We start from the raw sequence: 21,190 nt of genomic DNA, 5'->3' as shown, positions 1-21,190 counted from the left end.
TTTTTTTTAGGGGGTGTGTGTTTGTGTGTGGGTGCTACGAGAGAAGCGGAAATTTGAGCAGCAGCCGCGGTGGCGAAACTGCGGAAGCGAATGCGTTGCCGTGGCGGGGAACGGCTGAGGAGAGGCGCGCGTTCGAGGAGGTGCCGGCCCGCCACCCTCGGTATCGGCGGGAGGGAGGGAGGCCGCAGACAGGCAGCCGCCCTCGGTATCGGCGGAAGGCAGGCCGGCGACAGGCAGCCGCCCTCGGTCGCCGCGGCGGGTCTGGTGGCGGCGGGGAGCGTGGCCCCTCCCGGCAGCGCCGCAGCGGTGTCGGCCTTTGCCGTGTGGTGACTCCCGGCAGCTGAACTCTTCATCGTTTTCTTTTAAAATCTTCCCGCTTCGGGGCAGCGAGGTGTCGGGCAAGGGCTTCACCCTCCGAGGAGGGCTGGGTGCTGAGGAGGGGGGTAGCTGAGGGACATGGCCCGCCCTGTCAGTCTTTCTGCATCTGACAGGCTGGGGTTTTGTGTAACAGGAGCAGCTACAAATATTCAGAGAGACGCTAATTAAATTATTTTTTAGGATACGATCCACCATGCTTCTGTCCCATCACGGACTGTGGTTTGGTTTGTGGCCCAGTGTTGCTTTTTTAAAATGGAGTTCAGGCGCTTTTCTTCAGATAGCAAAGAGGGGAGGGAAGAGAAAATATATTAGCGGAAAGAAAGATAGATTTGTGAACTGTTGCTTAAAAGCAAGGAGAATATTTAATGAGTTGCCATGTCTGAAGGTGCTTTATTGGAAGAGGACATTTGGGAGTACAAATCCATTAGGAAGCAAAAGCACCAGGATAATTCAGAGAGCATCTCAACACCAGCGCAGAAAGTAAGTGATGGCAAGGGCAGGCCAAAAAGAAAGAGAAATAAAAAAAAATCCATAGAAAAAACTGATACGCCTCAGAAAACTGGGCAGAGAACAAGGCCAAACCAGGATGTAGATGAAAGCAAAGATGACAGTGGTGAGCACTCCCAGGAAAGCGGGAGTAGCCTGACGGAACAGAGCTCGCAAAGTGCAAAGCCCATTCATGATGGATACTGTCCGAGCTGCCAGATGCCTTTCTCTTTGCTGTTGGTCCAGACACCTCGATGGCACGTTGCTGAATGTTTGGATGCTCCAGGATCCATTGAAAAAGGTATGAATAGAGTAGGAAAAAAACCTCCAGGGAAAAGTTAAAGGCTCCTTAATGTTGCTGTAAAACTTGGTTTTCATATTTAGTTCAAAATCTGAGAGGGTAGTTGGTATGATTTTTAGAGAGTTATTAATGATAATTTATCAGTATTATTTTCGTTTAATACTTTTGGTTTTTTGTGAAGAACATGGAAATCTGACATGAAAATCTCATATGAGAATCTGATCTCAAAAGTGTAGAGTAGTGATAAAGTTTCAGAGTTGTTTATCAAGCTCCAGTTTTAGTAGTTTATTGAAGAAATTGAAGGTGCATATTTACTGTTTTAAAATAACGGAACCTGTTTCAATTACTAAGTTAGTGTCAGCAAAAAACCACCTTCAATTAAGAGGGTGCTACTTATTAGGGTTACTTAGAATTCGGTGGTACTACACCAAATTTCTTTCTCCTTAGGTATAAATTTTATTATTCTGTACCCATGTTGCTGTGTAACTTGTCCAGTTGTCTATGGACAGTTGGAAGCTGAAATTAGTCTGTTAGGCTAATTTATTTGAAATGTTAACCCTTGATACAGTATGCTTTAAAAATTTTATATGGAATTATACATGAACATTCCTGTTTCATAAGACAACACAGTTTTGCTTTGAGTTCTGTACGAGAGAAATAAAACTGACTCATTTCAATTGCCAGTTTCATGTGGGGAAATACCATGTCTGAACAGATCCAGTTACACAACTTCTGTTCTTAGTACACCTCATAACTTTTGTAAAACAGAAAGCATACAGCCAGGAAACTTGAGTCAAGGCTGTTTAGGCAACACAGCCACTTTTCTTTTTATATATTTGTAACTTTCATTGAAGTTTCTTCTTCAGAACAGTGGACTTTGGCGGGGTGGATCTTATCAATGCTTATAAATACCTAAAGGATGGGTGTCAGGAGGATGGGGCCAGTCTTTTGTCAGTGGTGCCCAGTGACAGGACAAGAGGTAACAAGCACAAACTTGAACATAGGAAGTTCCATCTAAACATGAGGAGGAACTTACTTCCTTTGAGGGTGGCAAAGCTCTGGAACAGGCTGCCCAGAGAGGTGGTGGAGTCTCTGGAGACATTCAGAACCCACCTGGACAGGAACTGTGCAACCTGCTCTGGGTGGACCTGCTTTGGCAGGGGGTTGGACTAGATGATCTCCAGAGGTCCCTTCCAACCCCATATCATTCTGTGATTCTGTAACTGTGAGCCCTTTTATCCTGATTTTGGCAGTGATTTTAACTTAAGGCAGGTGTGTTATCGCCTCATTTCCATCTATTACTTCTATCATTAACAGATGAAAAATCCTGATTAATTTTTGCATTCATCTTAAAATCCTCAAAAGTTAGTCTAGCAAACTCTCAACAAAACAGTCTTAGGGAACAGCCACAGCTTTTTTGCTGGCATCTGAATCCTGAATGCTTTTTTTTACATAAGAAAATACAGGATTTTTTATTTTTTTTAATTTATCCTGTAACCCAGCAGAGCATTTGAAATGGAATTTCAGCTTGATTCAGAACCAAGGCTTGGTTTGTTTTGAAACATATCTACTGGCCTTTTCTGGTGCTACTGCTCTGAGCTCATTGCTTGCATGTGAGATGATTCTAAACTAGAAGCCATGTGATTACATTAGCACAGTATTGAAACAAGGTTAAGTACTTTTGCTGTTAGAGAGCTGTATTAATTCAGGTGTAGTGCTGTATTAGCAGCAGCTGTTTGGTTTTCGGTTAGAAGCGTTCTCATTTCTGGCCAGCTCAGGGCAGGAGGTCCTGGCAGCTTGAAAATTTCTTTTTGCTTATACCTTCTGTCCTCCAATAGCTTCTAAGTAAAAGCTTTTAAATTGTGTCACATGTGATTTTTATTTTAATAATTACGCCAACTGTATTTGCAAATAAATTAATGTTATTTCCTTATTTAACTGTTTTCATAGAGTGTCCTGATGGTTTACTGTGCAATTCCACCATTCCATCCCACTACAAGCGCTATAGCCATTTTCTACTTGCAGCAAGCAGGGCAGGAGATTATCTTGTAAACTCTTCAGCAAACACTTTGGAAAGGAAGACAACGTATTGCACTGCTGTAAAGCCCAGCTGTTCCCCAAGTCATGTAGAGGAAACATCACAGAATGAGAAACCATCTAATAATGTAAAAAATGTCCCAAATAATGACTGTATGTTGATGGTACAGAGTTCACCACAAATGAAGTCTCTAAATATAGTCAGTGAAAGTGCATCCTCTTTTTCAGATGTTCAAAAGCCTCAACAGACACGTCAGCTTACACAAACCACAGATAATAGTTGTAAATTTGAATTTTATGACTTTGCATCCTCTCAAGAAAGTGGAACAGGAGGTGATCTGTGTAGTCAGAAAGATACAAGTCAGCCAAGTCTACTACAGTCAAAAGCTGACTTCAGTGACTGTGAAATTTCTTATTCTCCACTGAGTACTTTTGAGGAAAGTGAAGAGGAAATTGAGGAAGAGGAGAAGAAAGTAAAAATATCACAAAATAAATTATTCAAAGTCCAGAACTTTGAAGATGAAGAATCTAATGCTCTGGTGTTTAAAACATTTGATGGAGTTCTCTTACAGCAGAAGCCTCAGTATGAGCATACCAAAATGGGAAATTTTGTAATTAAAAAACACCACTGTGAGGAAGTAAATGCACTGAAGTATCTAGATCACAGTGAAAAAACTGTTTCTCAGAGTCACGTGAACAGCAAGTTCTGTAATTCAGCATGTGTAGACAATCAGCATCAGCAAGGGGTGTTAACCAGTGGATCCTCTTTTCCTTTTAATTGCGATGAAGCTAAACAGCCAGAATTGATTTCCTCTGCTGCTAAAGCAGGTAACACAGACTCAGAAGATACTGGTGCTTGTGCTTTGGATTCTGCATACATGAGTTTTACTGAGACATCATCGCTGCTAGTTGGGGAAGGTGCTGAATCTCTTCTGACACAGAAAAGGAGTGTTTTGAGGGACCCAAGTAACATTTTGCCTAACACAGATAAAATGACTGCCAATGCAATTGAAAAAACACTTTGCCAGGAGAGCTTACAGTCAGTAGTGGAGAAAGAAGAAAACTGTAATATAGCTGCTGTTTGCTTTCCCAGCCCCATCTCTAAAACAGCGTCTTCTCTTTCAAATGTGAATTTGAAATCCAGTCCTGCCAAAGAACTTAAACAGATGGACATTGGTGTTTTCTTCGGTTTAAAACCCAAAGTGAAAGAGGAAGGCAAAGGAGAGACTCATTTGAGTGAGGGAAAGCAGATATCAGGTTCAGTAACTCCCAGTGGAAAGAGGGCCAGACAGCAAAAAAGGAAAGCTGAGGGGTCTGTGGAAGATGTGGAAGCAGTTATAGAAAGTTCAAGTAAAAATGGAGCCTTTGCAGAAGTGAGTTCTGGTGGCCAAAGACGGTGGAGGAAAAAATTTAAAGAATTACCTGCTACAGGTGAAGGAGCAGGAAAAAAACACTGCCCTTTCTACAAGAAAATACCAGGTGAGAGATAACTCTTGCTTTTTGTAGAGGTTAACTAATTTTTGTCTTGAATGTTGGTGGGGTTTTTTTGTCCTGATTTTAGGCTTCAGCAGTCTACACTGTTCTTAACCATTTAGACGGCAGCTCATAATGAATTTTGTTTCCTCCATTGAAGTTGATAAAATACGGTGTAGGTGCAGATGTCCAGAAAAAGGTGATTACAGAACTAGAGTCAGCAAAGGCTTCATCAGTGAAGGACGGTGAAATACTTATCTCAGGACAATTATTTCAAGGATTGACTTTTACATGGTTTTGACAGAGTGAAAAACATAAGAAGTATTGAAAGGTGGATCTATTATCTTAAATTATTTTGAATGTATCCCTTATTAATATTCACTCTTAATTCCTGAATTTAATCTTTTACATTGCTTCAGTTATGCCTGAAAATAGGACTGTCAATAGCAATTGTTTCCTTACACTGTTAAAAAAAATGCGTTTAATTTTGTCTTTGAAATCCACGAGTACTAGGAATACGAAGTACTACAACTGTGAAAACAAATAAATGAAAACCAAGGAGAAGAATTTAGCCAAGGAAACAGCCAAGAATTTCCCAGAATCTCCTCAATCAATTACATAAAGTATGGGATGATGGATTGGTGGCTTAAAAAGCTTCAAATCCTCACAGTTCTGTTTACCACTAAAAGACTGTCTTAGGTGGATACTTGAGGAAGCCAAATAGAAATGTATTAGTGATCCTAAGAGCCAAGCTCCTGCTTGAAGACTGATCTGTAAGTCTTTGTGGGGTTATACCAGTATCATGGTTTCCATGGCCTTAGAGAATTTCCCAGATATAATACATTTGAAGAGCATGCCTACAATGCAATTTTAAATTTGCTTTGTTATTACCTATATTATCTTTCTTCTGAATTTTGTTACTATATTTGAAGTATATTTTGCTGTATTTTCTATGTTGCTAATGATACATATTTATCCCTGTGACCCAGCGTAATTCAGCCTCCCTGAAGTTTTGAGTCTGGTACCTCTCAAACACTTGGGGATTTTTTGGTTTGTGGTCTTTAATCAGCAGACTGTTGTGGTTTTTTAGAGTTGTAAATACTTGAAGTTCTAGCCTCAAGTAAGTAGAACTATTTCTAGTTCTCCTGTAAGATCTGGGAAATTTGCATAACGTAAAATGAAAAATATTTGAGTACCATAAGATGAATTAGTTTTATGCACTATTTAGTGGTTTTTAGAAAGTATAACCCAGTGCGAAAGGACCATTTGTCAGTATGTTTGCATTTTTTAAAAAAAAAAATTACATTTGCAGAGAAAAGGGATGTCTTCTGTATAGTTGACTTTATGCAACATCTTTACACAAACACTCACTGAAAGCATACAATGGCAAATCAGTCATGTTTCATCTCAGCAGATATATCTGAAGATCCCAGATTGCTTGCTTCGTAATTGTATGGTGGTGTTTTTTAAGAGTAATGTTAAATGTAAAATAATTCAAAAATTGCAGTTTGATCACAAAATACATTTTGTTAAACTGTAGTTACCTGTTATATTTTGTGTTAAAATGTTGGTATTAGATCTTAATCCATGTGAACTTTCAAAAATACCAATTGAATACAGATAAATGTGGTCTATTTGCTTAACCAGTTGTCATCTGCATAGGATGGCAGCTGAGCAACAGGTAATTGGGAGGCCTGTGAAAGTAGTCTTGCGTGGACACTTTGCTAAATTTTTATTTTACTAAGTGAAAATCTTTTTTTGTGACTGACTTACATGCAAACCATGCTTATCTTTAAATGGCTCCTTCAGCTGGATGTAGTGTAACTGTATTACCTTTTAATTTGGAAGAAAGAAAAAGAACAAAAGGAACATTAATTAAAAACTAGTTCTGAACTATGCATGTTTACTGACTGGCTTCTCTTGCTTTTTTGCTGTAGGAACTGGTTTTACAGTTGATGCCTTCCAGTATGGCGAAATTGAAGGCTGCACAGCTTATTTCCTTACTCATTTTCACTCTGATCACTATTGTGGGCTAACAAAAAACTTCATGTTTCCAATTTACTGTAATAAGGTAAGGCTTTCCGAGTTTACTAGATATTATCAGGTCCATATGCAACTATAATCCCTTTTGTACTGATGAAAGTAAGTAGAAGATCAGAGGTTCCACTGTTGAGTCGGCTAGGCACAGTGGATACGTATAGGGGAATCTGGGTTTCCCCTGTGAGAAATTCTTACGCTGATGAAGATTAGTGAAACTTCTCTGTCTAGATACCATGAAGAAATTCAGGTTTAAAAGGGTCTCTAGAGGTCATATAGCCTGACCTGCTGGGTCTAACGTCAGAGTTAGATCAGACTGCAGAGAGCTATTGGTCAGATTTTGAAAATAGGACAGATTCCACTGCATCTCCTTGCAACCTGTTGCAGTGCTTACCCACTCTGAATTTTTTTCCAAATATACAATTGACATGTCCCTTTCTGCAACTTGAGACTGTAGCTTCTTCTTTTTGAGTGCATCATGGAGAATAATCTGGCACGATCTTCTCTGTAACTCTATTCAAGTGATGAGAAATTACATTCCACTTAAGCCATCTCTTCTCCACATGCAGTTTTAGCTTGGTCCTGTGTGTCCTGTGCTTCAGGCTGCTGAATGGCCAAGGCTGCCGTATGTCCAACCAACTCTTCTTTACTCATATCATGTTTGGATACCTTGCCTAATCATCCCATCCAGAACCTGCATCAAAAAACTATTTCTGATTTACTCTGGAGGCCTCCTGGAACGCTTGTGTCTGGTGTTGCTCTTCCAGCAGGTGTTGGTGTGACTGCAGTCCTCTGTGATAAGATCCAGGGCCTGTGACCTGCAGAGTTCTTCAGTTGTGTGAAGAAGGCTTTACCCAGCTCCTCTTCTTGACTTGGCAGTCTGTAACAGATGTTCTTTCCCCACGTTTGCCTCCTCTCTGATTCCAATCCACAACCTGTTGACAGGCTTTTGAAAGTTTGCTTTTTTAAAACAGCTTTTTTTCAGTTTGCTTTTTGAGAGGCAAAACACTACTGAAAAGCTTGATTATACCCAGGATCTCATAGTTTCTCTCTAAGCCAGACAGTCTGGCTTTGAGAGCCTTTGTTTATTTTAGAAACAAAGGCTCTTTTTAGATTTTGTCTCTATTCCATATTAAACCCTTTCCCTGTTACAGATAACTGGCAACCTGGTGAAGAGCAAACTTCGAGTCAAAGAGCAGTATATCCATGTGCTGCCGATGGACACAGAGTGTATAGTGAATGGGATCAAAGTGGTGTTGCTCGATGCCAATCAGTATGTATCATTGCATTTGTTGTGGAATATTTGTATATGTAGAATATTAAAGATAAATAGGTGTACACATACAGTTTATGTTTTCATGATTTTTAGGTTGCAGTGGATCTGAAAAAATAGTACTTTACATTCCTGATTTGGCTTAGTAACACACATTTTCACTTCAGAAGTGAATTAGGTGTGTAGGAGCCTGAATTTCTTGCAAGTAGTTAGCTTTTGAAATAGGTGAGTTATTTTTGAAAAGGAAACTTAGGCTTTTTTGATAACTTTATCTTAACTTTTTGTTGTTGTTATTATAACGGGTACATAGTGTTAACCACACATAGCTCCATCATTTTTAACCTTGTTGAGAGGTTGAATGGTTTTTCTAGTTGTCTGGACACTTTAGCTTTTGGTTTCTAGTTGGAAACACCCTAGATTTGGTTATCAAATACGTTAGGTATCTGTAGCTTCAATTGAAGATAGTGAAATCTTCAGCTAAAGAGAAATGTAGTTCTTTGGATCCCAGGAGAGAGAAAACCTAGCCAACATTTTGAAATCTGAACTTTAAAGAAAAGCCTGTTGAAGTGTGTAACAAGACTTCTACTGGATTCAGTGATAAAGGGTGATACTCTTGTCCAACCTTATGCTGGCACTGTGTGGTAATGCTGGATTTAAAGTTAAGTAGCACTGACTTCCAGTCCTGTGCTCTTGCTGTTCTGCCTCTTGGTACCTTATTTGGGGATGGGCTAGAGGAAAAGTCCTTTCCCTGAAATATATATTGAAATTCAGCACTGTGTCACAGCTGGTTTGAATATTACTTATCTTCGGATTTGTTTATAGTTGGAGAGATAAGATTCCATGAAGTCCTTTGAGAACCCTTTCTGGGAATGAAGGAAGCCTTGTTGCTTATGTAATTTGGCCACTTCTCATTTTTCCTGTTTGTCTCTCTGATCCTCTGCTTCAATTTAAAAGGCATATAAACCTTAGGTACAAAGTTCAACTTTTTGGAGAGTTCACCAGTTCTGTCATTTTTAGCTCTGATTCATGCCAGTTTTTCCCTTTTTTGAGATTTCGTTTGCCCTTTACAGATGATTTATGTCCGAAATAGTCCCACTCTGGTTTTCCAGTCTGAGCACTTGCCCTTCAGACAGCTTTGGCGAGGAACTGCAGAAGGTGCAATGGATTTGCTGTGGCCAATAAGAGAATTGTATTTATAACCAGGGAATTCTGGATGGAGGATAACGTTTAAAATCTGCAAATAGAATTTAAAAGGAAATGCTTCAGTAAGTCCTGCAGGAATGGAGATGCATCTGCAATAATACAATTCTGTTGTTCCTGAATAAGAATGCTGCTTCTCTTTGGTGTGCTGTTTCCACTTTAAATCAAGTAGTAGAATCTCAGAGATTGCAACTGAGGCAGCATCTTTGTCACACCTAGAAGACAGAGCATCCCAAAAAGACAGTTAATGCTTGATTACTTTACTGTTGGTGTGGTGTTTTTTCTTTTCTCCATCTTAGCTGAGAACTCAAGTCTAGATTGTCCATGGCCAAAGGGTTGGCTTTAGACTTTCTTCAGAAATCATGAATTTCTAAATTAGGCTGCATGGCAGCTATGATTTAAAAAACTGTTCTGCACAACCTTCCTGCTGCTGAAGGGTAGTGTATCTCCTGAGGCAGTTTATCAGTATAGAGATCTAACATAATTTCTGTGGGGTTTTTGTTTGTTTCAGTTGTCCAGGCGCAACGATGATCCTTTTCTATCTGCAAAGTGGAACTGTTATTCTGCACACAGGAGACTTCAGGGCAGATCCTTCTATGGAGCGCTACCCTGCTTTGATTGGGCAACAAGTCCATACCCTTTACCTTGATACCACGTAAGTTGTGCTTTATTATTTATTTTTCAATGTAACCCTCTTTTTAATTTTGTAAGGCTTTACATGAACCAAATAAATGTAACTATAAATGACATTAACTGTTTTAACACTTGTTAAACTTGTTATATAAAATCAGATATTCATTGAAGGTCCATGTGTATCTGACTTGTTCATCTGTTATGCTGTTATGTGAGAGAGAATAAAAGTGGGTGGTGGAAAAGGTGCTGAAGTATTTGCCGAGATGGCCTTATTATTTATAAGTGGTATTAAATTCTGGGTGTCAAAATTCATACATTGTGTTCAGCTCTAAAACGAGAGGTTTGTGGAACGCTGGTCTTATGTGGATTCAACTCTGTTATGAAATGGGGCGTGGGGGAATTCAAAGAGTGAAAGAATGCCAAATGGTTAAATCAGTTGGCCAGGTTTTCATTAGACCTTTCTCTGACTCATGTATATAAAATTGGTTTTCTGTGTATGATGACTAATGCCCAGCTGTAGTCTTTTATTTCTGTTCCATATGTTTCTGCAAACGAATAATGCCTTATGTTATGGTTTGTATGCATGACAAAAAATAGACACAAGGATGTAATTAGTACGTGATACAAATATCTAGCTTGAAAGAGCGCTTGATATTTATAGAGAAAAAACTGCGGAATTGGGTGTCGGTGTCAGACAAGTGAATAGTTGTAGAGAAAAGTCTGATGTACTCAATGTTAATTTTATTGCCCAATCTCATCTGGGCATCTCAGTGGTTTCTAAGAAGGAGATTTCAAGTAGACTGGAATTCTATAGAAGGATAACATCTTTTTCATTACTTTGTTATTGTATGCATGCAGTTTTGAGGGCCTTCTTGGTAAATTCAGATGTCTTCTATCTTGTGTAATGAGGTGATGTACCTTGTTTCCATGCCCCAGATACTGCAGTCCTGAATACACTTTTCCTGCTCAACAAGAGGTTATCCAGTTTGCTGTCAATACTGCCTTTGAGACTGTGACTTTAAACCCTCGTACTCTAGTTGTCTGTGGCACCTATTCTATTGGAAAAGAAAAAGTTTTCTTAGGTATGTAAGAGATGTGTACTGGGTAAAATAACTAATTAAATATCTAAGTCAGTGTTAAAAGACCTTTTTCTTGAAGATGTAACGGGTCACTTAGTCTTGATGGTCAGATATTGTGTGAAGAAACTAAATATTAATTAGAAAACTAAAAAATTAGCAGTAGAATTATTAAATATAAGTTTTAACTTTCTGAAATAAATATTTTTCTGCCATGTTTAAAAGCCCCCTGAATACACAGAAGGCCAGTTTGGATACTAAATGAATGAACCTGTTTGTTTGATTGTGGAAAAATGCTAATGGCAATTAAAAAAACATAAATGAGGTCTTTATGACATTTTTGGTGTTAATAATCTCATGTTGTCAAGAAACAGCAATGGAATATAATTATTCTTAAACTTTGATTTTGCTAATAGTTTTCCTTCAAGATTTATATTATTTATTTTCCTAAATATTTATAGTAATCAGTTTTAATGAAATCAATTTTAACAAAGCATTCCCCAAACTAAAACATATCTTTTCTGACTTAATGAAAATCTTGTATGCTATTGTTCACTCGGTTCCAGCATTAGGAACCAACACGATAGCTCAAATGTATGCTCTAGAGCAGGCAGTTGTGTACTGTTTGTGCTTTTGAGTATATTTTAAGTCATCAATACAAGATTTACTTTCACTGAAATTTAGTCTGTTTTTAATGTGGGCTATTTGTTGCTTGTTCCAAAAACTGCACAGGTTTCTGGCTTCTTTGAAATAAATACCTGTTCACCTCGGTAACATTCTGCCTAAGAAATATGACTTAGAACTTATCAATGTACTTCTATTCTCCTTCTCTTTCCAGTTGTCATACACAGTTCTGGTGCTAAATCTTAGGAGCCCGAGTTTTTTAACAGCCGTTACAGGTTTCTCTTCTTAATTTTAGAATATGAAACACTGTATCCTGTTAAAAATTTATTTTTTCAGTAGTAAGATATAATCCAGTGCAATAATTTGGAATATCTCCAAAAGAAGGAAAGCATGAACTCCTATAATTTTCTTTATGTGGTTTCTTCCCAATTAATCCTAAAGCAATTGCTGAAGTTCTGGGCTCAAAAGCAAGTATGTCCCGTGATAAGTACAAAACGTTGCAGTGCTTGGAGTCAGCAACTGTTAATTCCCTCATCAGTGTGGACTGGAACGGTACTTTGCTTCATGTTCTTCCCATGATGCAAATTAATTTTAAGGTAAGTTCAGAAAATACTCTGTCGATTAACCTGATGGCTAATCTTACTGTTATCTCCTCCCAACCAGTGTTGTGTTTGGCGCTTTTTAACCTCTTGTCAGATCATATTTCTTTACTAAAGTTTTGACATGTAGCAATACGTTGAAAATGAAATGCAATTAAACATTAATATCTGTCTCCAAACATGATGCACAGAAAGTGTAATTTCACTTCAATGCAGTGCTTGTACAAGATAAGATGAGGTTTGTTCAAAGGCTTGCTCTTTGTGGGCCTTTTTGAAGTAGATTTATGTAATGACTGCAGGATCTGTCCTATTAGCAATTAATATGTTGTGACATGGAGTCCCTGTTTTCAGCCTGTCTTTTACCTGGTATGATGTAGGAAAAGGCAAAGGCTTTTCTGCCTGTGGGTCTCTCTGTTTTGAGGCAGCCTGTGAGCATGGTGTTTGATAAAAAAGGAATAGGGTTCTCTGTGTTCCTCTCAGTTCAATTTCCATGTATTTATCACCACATTATCATCTTTTAAAAGAATATTTTTTCCCCTTCTGAAGATCTACACGGAGATAAAGATACTTGAAAATCAATGAAAACTCATGCGTAAACAAACACACACATTGAGTTGATTGAAGGACACCTCATATATACATGTTTTTCCACACAATCTTCTTTAATACTCATAGCAAAAGCAAGTAATACAGTTTAAGATGTTGTTTCATTTAACTTGACTTCAAATGCACATTTCAGTCAAGATTTGAGACAGTGGGTTTAGGTTTTTGAGAGTTTTTGTGAGAATTTCTCAGTTAGGAAAGGTGGCTTGTTCCTGGGGGGGAGAAAGTTTTTCTAGATAGACTACAAAATACACAATGGCATTAAGGCAAAGCCTCAAGCTTGAGATTAAAGATAACCTGGAAGAAAGGGAAAAACAGTGGTCGTTTATGGCCTTACGGACTTGGATTCATTTTCCTGCTTTGCTTCAGGCCTGCTGTGCCATCTCAAGCAAATCCTTCAGAGCAAGATGGTATTTAGCTGCAGGACCAGTCAAGGTCAGAGTTGACCTAAAAAGGAGAAAAAGAGGTTATACAATTTGGATGGGAGCTGCAGGAGATAGAACTTCATATCTTAATGTTTTAGTGTTGTATAATCTTTTCCACGGTGGGGCAGAAAATGAGTAATGGAAATGTGTATGGATTTATTTTTAATGTGTTGTGTTGTCTTAAACGGTAATATATTTTAGTTTCTTCTGCAGATTTTTGGGTTGTTATGTGATTCGGCTGTCATGTCCCAGCTTGTATGGCGTGCTCACGTAGCTGGACTTCAGGCAGAGGGTGTGATTGTACCACAAGGATGTCTTGACTGCATTACTTCTCAGAGAGAAGCAGTCGTATCGCATGTGGGGTCTTATCTCGGAGAACAGGAGTTTCTAGACAAATCCACAGCATGCCAGAAGCCATGCCTGGACCCTGGAAAGGGCCAGGAAGGATTAAGGGCACAGTGATCTAGTGGACAAGAGTCCCAGTGTAACAGTTGTGACCTTCTGGTACTGGGGCTTTGACTTCACGTATGAAGTTGTTGGAACGTGGTCTCATGCTGTCGTTAGTAATTGTGTGTCCATGTAAGTCAGGCCCACGAGGTAGACTTCCAGAGGGCTAGACGTCCCATGAGGCCAGTAGTTCCATGAATACCCAGGTGGAATGTAATATCAGTAAAATGGGGAGAATGTTAAATGCTTAAAGATGAGTTAATATGACATTTTATGTTATTTCTGCTCCAGCAGAATCAGTAAACATGACCTCAGAAAAGACAATATTTTTAAGAATAAATTATCTGATCACTTGCAATCTTGTTTTAGTTAAAGAATGATGAATGATATCATCCTGTTTTTACAGACCATGTAAATGTTGATGTCATCATCTCCAATTGCATGATTTTGTCTTCTGCTGGATTATACAGGTTTTGTCCTGAATTACTGGCTCATTACTGGGAAAGCCAGAATTTTTTAGTGATCCTCATCACTGAATGCCAGTATCTTCATTATCTTCTGTTTTATTTGATCCCTAGTCCCACTCAGAAACACAATCCTGCTTCTTAATTTTGTCTAATTTCCTGCTCGTGTAGTTTCAGCTGCGAACCTACAAATCCGTGAAATCCTTATGGGAGTAGTCTCAGTCAAAAGCTCAGATTCAGTCCTTATTTAGTAAATTGAGTACATCTGTGGTCTGGCCCATCAGTTGCCTTTTTAGTGGAATGCAAATAGCCAAACCCTGATGGTATATTATAGTATATCCCAGTTTGGTATCATTTTTTGGCTTGTTCTGCTGTTTATTGATAGGAAGAAAACCAAACCTGTCTGTGCTCCAGGCTTGATAGTTTTAAGAACTGTAGCATGATTCTTCCACCTTCTATTATTGAAAAACTTCTCTGGTCTATTTCTAGATAAAGAACAGAAAAAAGCTGCATAAGCTACATGCGCTTACCACAACTGAAGCCTGGTTTGTGGTAATTGTTGATAAAACTGTAGTTGCCCAAGGAAAGCTTCCATGTTTCCATAGCTGACTGCTCCCAGGACTCAGTCTGGATGCCCACAGCTTTCCTTTCTACCCTGAGTAGAAAGGAAATGAGTTCATCTGTTTGAGATGCTCCTGCATATGCTTCCTTGTTCACAGGCTTTCTGCTGTGATTTATTTTTTTTTTCCCCGATCACGGAATCTCCAGATTCCTAGAAAATATCAGAATTTTTTTAATAAAAATGGTGGGTTTTTTGATGCATATTCAGGAATTTTAGAAGTATTTTTGCAGTGTGTGTTGTGAATATTTTTTCCTTTTGGTGGCATTGTCCAGCTGTTTAATTCCAGTTTTGGGACTATCTGAAATCTGCTTTTCTCCATGTTGATCTTCAGGAGTAATATCAAACATACTTTTTTCATTTGGGAATCATCTGTTAATATTAGTGAAGAACTAGCTTAGGTGTTCATGTATGATTTATAAACACTGTATTGATTCAGCAGAGAGCGTCATAAAAGCCACAGGCACTTAGAAAAGTACAGAAACCTCTCTCTGTCTTTCCCATAGTTACCAGAGTTTAAAGACTAATGTTGGTACCTTCTACCTAGAACTGAAGGAAACAAAAACGAATAGTGACCATAATTGTGTTAAGTTTACTATGAAAAACAGGTGAAACAGTGAATGTTTTTTTGACAGGTTGAAAAGATGATTTTTGTAAACCCACAGCATCCTCAGAATATGTTCTATACCCTAGATTTTCACTTGGCCAAAGACTAGGTGACAATAATGTGTGGTGTGTTTCCCTTTCCTGCTTGAACTGTCTTGTGTCAAGATGCAGGTTTCTGTACAAATGCAGCCAGAGTGAGGGAAACTGTGCTACCTGGCTTGAATGTTTCCATCTTTCTTTATCTTCAAACGTATATTTGAATATTGAATTCTGAGCGACTTTCTATCTCTGCATCAGGAGTTGCATCACTGTCCCAAAAACCTGTTGAAGAAACAAGTTCAAATTTGAGAAGAAAGCATATATTTTCTGCTTTATGAATTCATATAGATAATTTCCATTTGTACTTAAGATGAAAGCAGTCCCATTCATAATATTGAATACCTGGCCAGATATCACCAGACTTGATGTATTTTACCCAGGCCTTATGACTGCCCCTTTGAAAAGAACCAGGACTTGAGTGTTCGGCTAAGTTGTGTGAGGTCTGAAGGGTAAAACTAGAAAGAACAAGCCACAGGGGATCAGAGGCAGCGAAAATGCAGTGGCAGAGGAATAAGCTTTTTGTGGCGCTGTATTACTGTTGGACTGGGTGGATTCTTTTTGTTCATTTGGGATTTTTTCCTAGGTGTAGCTCTGGCTTTCTGAAGTTTATTTATTAGCAGTTGGTATCAAACTTTCTTCAGGTGCTGTCTGGGTCACAAGTGAGATGACATGCTCTAGATTAATTAATGTTCTGGATAGGCTTAATCTATAACATGTAAATTTTAAAAAATTTTAAAAATCTATTTTTTAATATGTTTGATTTTTAAATGATAATATTTATAAAAATAAAACATGGATTGCCGCAATATTGCAAGTGTACTTTTTATAGATATGGTACTTCACTGCAATACTTGGGTTTAGTGAGTAAAATACAGGGATTGCTGTGTGTACTGATGAATAGCTGTTTGTGAATAAGCCAAATGAGTTTCAGTGGTGTTAGGGCTGATTGTAAATGAAATATTTAATCATGTTTGAGTCTTCTTGTACCCTATGGAATCTGTTTGCCTGTACTGCTGACTTTAGCGACACTAGATAACAGGCTGTCATGGTGATTGGAGGAGGTTGATTTAGCAATGAAATGTATTTTCCATTTTAAAAGGATGAAGGTTTAGAACAATGGTGACTACAGCAATAAAAAGAGAAATTGGAATGGGAATTTAAAGTGGACTTGTTATAAATAAACACTGGTAATTTATTTTGTGGAAAGGTGCCATCTTTTCTAAAATGGATATATGGTTCTTTTGCAACAAAAAATTTTTTGCAACAGTCAAAAATTGAGGCTTCTGCTACTTGAATGTGCAGTGGAGGATTTGCAGAGACCTGGGGTGTTCAGGTGTGTGCACCTCTCATGTTGCTTGGCTCAGAAATATCTTGTACTAGCATTGAGGTGGGATTTTCAAAAGTGCCTCTGACTGAAGTGCACAAATAATTTTTTGAAGAGATTGAAATTGCATCCTTAATGTGAATGTTGCACACTTGATTTATAACAAAATTTGAAAACAAGTTAGCATTGGTTAATATAATAATCATTGTATTTGAAGTACTGTATTTAGATTTCATTAAAGCAAGGGGAGCAAATATGTGAATTACTACTTTAAGATGTGTTAATCTTCCTAAAATGAAATATGAAGGAGAATTAGACTGCTACAGTTACATCTTTAATCTAGTGAGGACTGAATGTTTGCAGTGTATTGAGTCATGGCAGCTAGCCATAATTCCTGTTGCTGAATGAAATGTGTGTTGTGGTAGGGTTTTTTTGTTGTTTTATGTGCCTAGTTTGATGGATTCTGTATGTTCCTGCTGGACATTGTGCTGAAGGTGCTGCTTAAACTGTCAGTGTCACAGGCAGCTTTCCGCTTCCCTGCTTAATAATTATCAAGTATCTGACAGGTTAGTTAGTGTTCTGTCACAGCCGATCTGTTCCCCTCTCCCCATCTTTTTTTTTAAATCAGTCTTTATTTTGTTTTCCTCTTCCTGCTGCTGATAAAAAGTTTAGGATTTTGAGTTCTATAATCTTGTAGGGCTTTCAAACGGAGAATGTACCTTTGAGATTTTATACAGGACACATGAAACTGATTTTCTGGTTTTGGTTTGAAATAATACTGACTTCACTTTATCCAGGAATAGGATTGTACATTCCTTATACGTCCCTCTCATCCTTTTCCTGATCCTAGCTTAAACAACATTGAGGGCTAACTTAGCCAATTTGGAAACTTTTTCAAGTTAATTTTTTTTAGAGGGAAGAGATGAGAAGTGGTTTCCTTCCTATCGTGAATGGAGGTGTGGTAATACTTGGTTTAGTCCACAGAGCAATACTCAACTCATGCACTGGCTTGCTGCAATTTTTTGGGTAGTTCACTTAATTAACTGTGAGCGCTGCTGGGCATAAGCAGATGTCAGTGGCACTTTAAATTAAGCAGATGATTTTGCACTGAAGCAGGTTTTCTTTTATCTTTTATCACCACTCAGCTGCAAGAGTGGTGACCTCCAGCTGAGAGGAGGAAATGAAGGACTTGGGGAGCAAAATCTGTGAGAAGATGTGCTTATATTGTATGTGTTCTGATCTGTAATGGGTAGCTGTTAACATGTGCTTATTCAGATGAAGCAATTGAGATCTGAAGGTACAAGGTGCTCTGCAAATGGAAGTATTTATCATTAATAATTTCAAGGCAGATGGTATTTAAAATAAAGTTCATATCAAAACACAAAAATAAAATTTAGTCCAAAGTTTCTCCATCGTGAAATCTCCAACCTTTAGACTAATGAGCTATTTAATGGGATTAAGTGTACGCTATATTCTTTTCACAGGGCTTGCAAGATCACTTGAATAAGTTTTCTGAGAATTTTGATCAAGTTCTGGCTTTCAGACCTACTGGGTGGACCTACTCTGATTCATCCCTTTCTCTGCTGGATATCAAACCTCAGACAAGAGGAAAGATCACCATATATGGTATGAGAGTGGTAAAGATTCAGTGCATTTAGTTTTGTGTGGATGCTTTTCATATTTTTATTCTGGAAACTCCTACTGTTCGTTGTAACCAGTGCTTTTTCTGATAATTTGTGATAAACCGAACAGATGGATCTCTCCAGGAGAGATCTGTGAACTGAGTAATCAGGAACACTGTAAATGCAGATTTTTACCTACATTTTACTCCTGTCCTCCTCTTGCAAATAAAGGCTTTTACATGATAGACGTAGAGGCTTCAGGGGTGAAATCTTGGCCCGACTGATGCTGGTGGCAGTGCAGTTCCAGCGCCAAAATTTCATTCCATACTTCACTCATTTGAGAGTCTGTGGGTCTTCCTCTTCCTCTCAGTTCTTATTGGTGGTTGGAATTGAATCTCTTAAAATTTTAACATTCATTTAACCAAATGCGTGGTGTTGCTCAGTTTGCACCAATGAATGACTTGGTAACTTAATGCAAGGTAATTTTTCCAGAAGGAAAATCTGGGTTTTTGTTTTACCTTAGCTATAAACTTTAGATCTCCAATATGAATTTAAAAAAAAAAATTATCTAAAGTATTTCTTAGCTGGAAGGCTTGCAGAAGTATTTTGGCAAGAAGGTAAGTAGACTGACAGATCGCTGTGATTTGTTTCATTTCAGGGATTCCTTACAGTGAACACAGCAGTTACCTGGAAATGAAGCGTTTTGTTCAATGGTTGAAGCCACAGAAAATCATCCCCACTGTAAATGTTGGTGACTGGAGAGCCAGAAGCTTGATGGAGAAGCATTTTAGAGACTGGATGATTGAGGGCAGTAAGCATAAATAAATATAAGGAAGAATGTATATTTCAAAGGAGGTCGGCTGGAGTGGGAGTGAGTTTTATTTAACTCCTTTTTCCGCAGAGCTATTTTTGGGGGAGACTAAGCTGCTATTCTCCTGAGAGCTGAATTTAAAAAAAAAAAAAGGCACCTTGTTTGTTCATATACCTACTGCCCATTTTTTCCCATAACTTAATAACTTTTTTGCAAACGCATATTCCAGGTTATTTTTATCTTGCTCCTTTTTCCTCATTCTTAATTTTCCTCAGATTATGGAGATGCCCAGATGTATAATGCTGGAGGAGAAGCCACCTCCAGGTTAATCATTTCTGAAAAGAAGTTACTATAATAAATGAGATAATACTGAGTTTATGTCACATGCTGTCAATTCAGAGAAGCTTGTGTCAGGAGGCAGAACTGGCTATTGTGATTTAAATCTTGTAAAGAAAATTGACTTTGTGAGGAGGATTGGCCTGGGCTCTTGCAGGATACGTACTTTGGAGAATGATTTTTATAAAAGACATTGCTACCTACATTCCGCTCAAGATTTTCTGATACTATTTTTTTTTTAAAAATAAAGAACCTACATGAAGCCTGTGTGTTTTTTCTAAGCAAAATACATTTCAGTACTGTAGTTGCTAATCTGAGGAACCTGTCTGAAATATCTTTGGTGAACGTTCTGTGTATGTTGCTTGTATACGTTTGCTCTTGCATCCTGGTGGTGCAAATTCTCAGCAGGTGGTTAAAGCCCAGAAGTGGTTCCTCTCCCTGTAGTCTCCTGCAATGCACTTGGGTTTGCAGGGTTGTGTGTACTTGAATTCTGGAAGAACAAAGGCAAATATTAGTACTGGCAGCAGAAAGGTAAGTTTCATTTTGCATTTTTTTTTCTCCTGAATCCTACCAGATTATCAGTGCTGCTTTTTCTCTATCTGCTTTATGTATTTATGATGCTGAAGTACGTGGTTGCAGGCAGGCACGCACTAGTATAATTATAAGCACTAAAATAAAAACCATTCCAAACTTCTAGGACTTACAAAAGTTGCATCATGCATAAAGAATCATCTGTAAACCTCCCAGAATAGCTCATCTGAAAACTTCATTGCTATTTTTTGTCGGGAAAACATTTCTTTAATGATCAGTGTAAGTATAAACAGATTCTTGTCTTTGAGTGATGAGCTCTGTAATGTGAAGTCACTTTGTTTTATTTCTGTCTTCTAAGAGAAATAACTGTCTCAAACTCTGATGGAAACAAGTTTTTATACTGATTGACAATTCTTTCAGTACATTCGCTGAAATAACAGCATTGGTTTTATTTTGCATAATGCATTACAATTGCTCTCCTTATTGCAAGAACTGCTAACTGTCTTGGATTTGTGTGCTCATTCCTAAGATTCCACAACTTCTTGGAGTAGGTGTGTGAAAAAGTATCTTTTACAGCTCTTGAAAACACCAAAGCTGAATTAATGCCTTGTACAAGTCGGACCGAATTTGAGGATTCTGTTTGGCAGACAAATGCCTCTACCGCGTGAATCATTAAGGAATTATGCATGGCTTTTTGGCCTTCCAAATCTTTTTCCTGACTAATTTGGCACGAAGCATGAGAGGCTGGAGTAAGCACCCCAAAGTCAAAAATCTTAATCGCGATTCTGACATCCTCTTGTTTCCATAGTTGTATTTTCAAGAATGGATATGCCTGCTGGGATGAGTCAATGTGTGGGCTGTCAGCACGCTGCTGCTGTCCCCCTCCACCTGGTAGGTGCAAGGCACCTGCTGCCTCTGGGGCTCCTCACTTCTGCTATCGGTTTCTACCCTGTTACCCAGAATGAAGGGTTGGTTTTGGTTTTATTTTTCTTTTAAAAGCAAACTTATTTCTGAAACTAACCACAAAAATGATGTATCTTGGAAGACACTGACGTCGGCATCTGGTAGACTGACCCAGTTAGTATTGTCCTGATTTGGAACAGATGCTGATGAGCTCGCTTCAGCTGGCAAAGCAGAATGGCTTTTGGGCTGGGTTCTTTTTTCGTCTCTGTGTGCTGGGGTCTGG

General features: G+C 38.4%; 1 protein-coding gene across 1 annotated transcript; it reads left to right on the top strand.

The window, feature by feature from the left end:
• Window positions 1-97: 97 nt before the first annotated feature.
• DCLRE1A (DNA cross-link repair 1A) lies at window positions 98-19,733 on the top strand. Its single transcript, XM_074159033.1, has 9 exons — window positions 98-1,165; window positions 3,116-4,681; window positions 6,613-6,746; window positions 7,867-7,985; window positions 9,697-9,840; window positions 10,755-10,900; window positions 11,960-12,114; window positions 18,189-18,330; window positions 18,985-19,733. Exons 1-9 carry the CDS (start codon window positions 754-756, stop codon window positions 19,149-19,151), a joined length of 2,985 nt encoding a protein of 994 aa, XP_074015134.1. The 5' UTR covers window positions 98-753; the 3' UTR covers window positions 19,152-19,733.
• The last annotated feature ends 1,457 nt before the right edge of the window (window positions 19,734-21,190 follow it).

Source organism: Numenius arquata, chromosome 15 (genome assembly GCF_964106895.1).
Source record: "Numenius arquata chromosome 15, bNumArq3.hap1.1, whole genome shotgun sequence".
NCBI classification, from domain to species: domain Eukaryota; kingdom Metazoa; phylum Chordata; class Aves; order Charadriiformes; family Scolopacidae; genus Numenius; species Numenius arquata.
The sequence above is the reverse complement of the archived record's forward strand: the minus strand, read 5'-3'. Positions and strand labels throughout refer to the sequence as shown.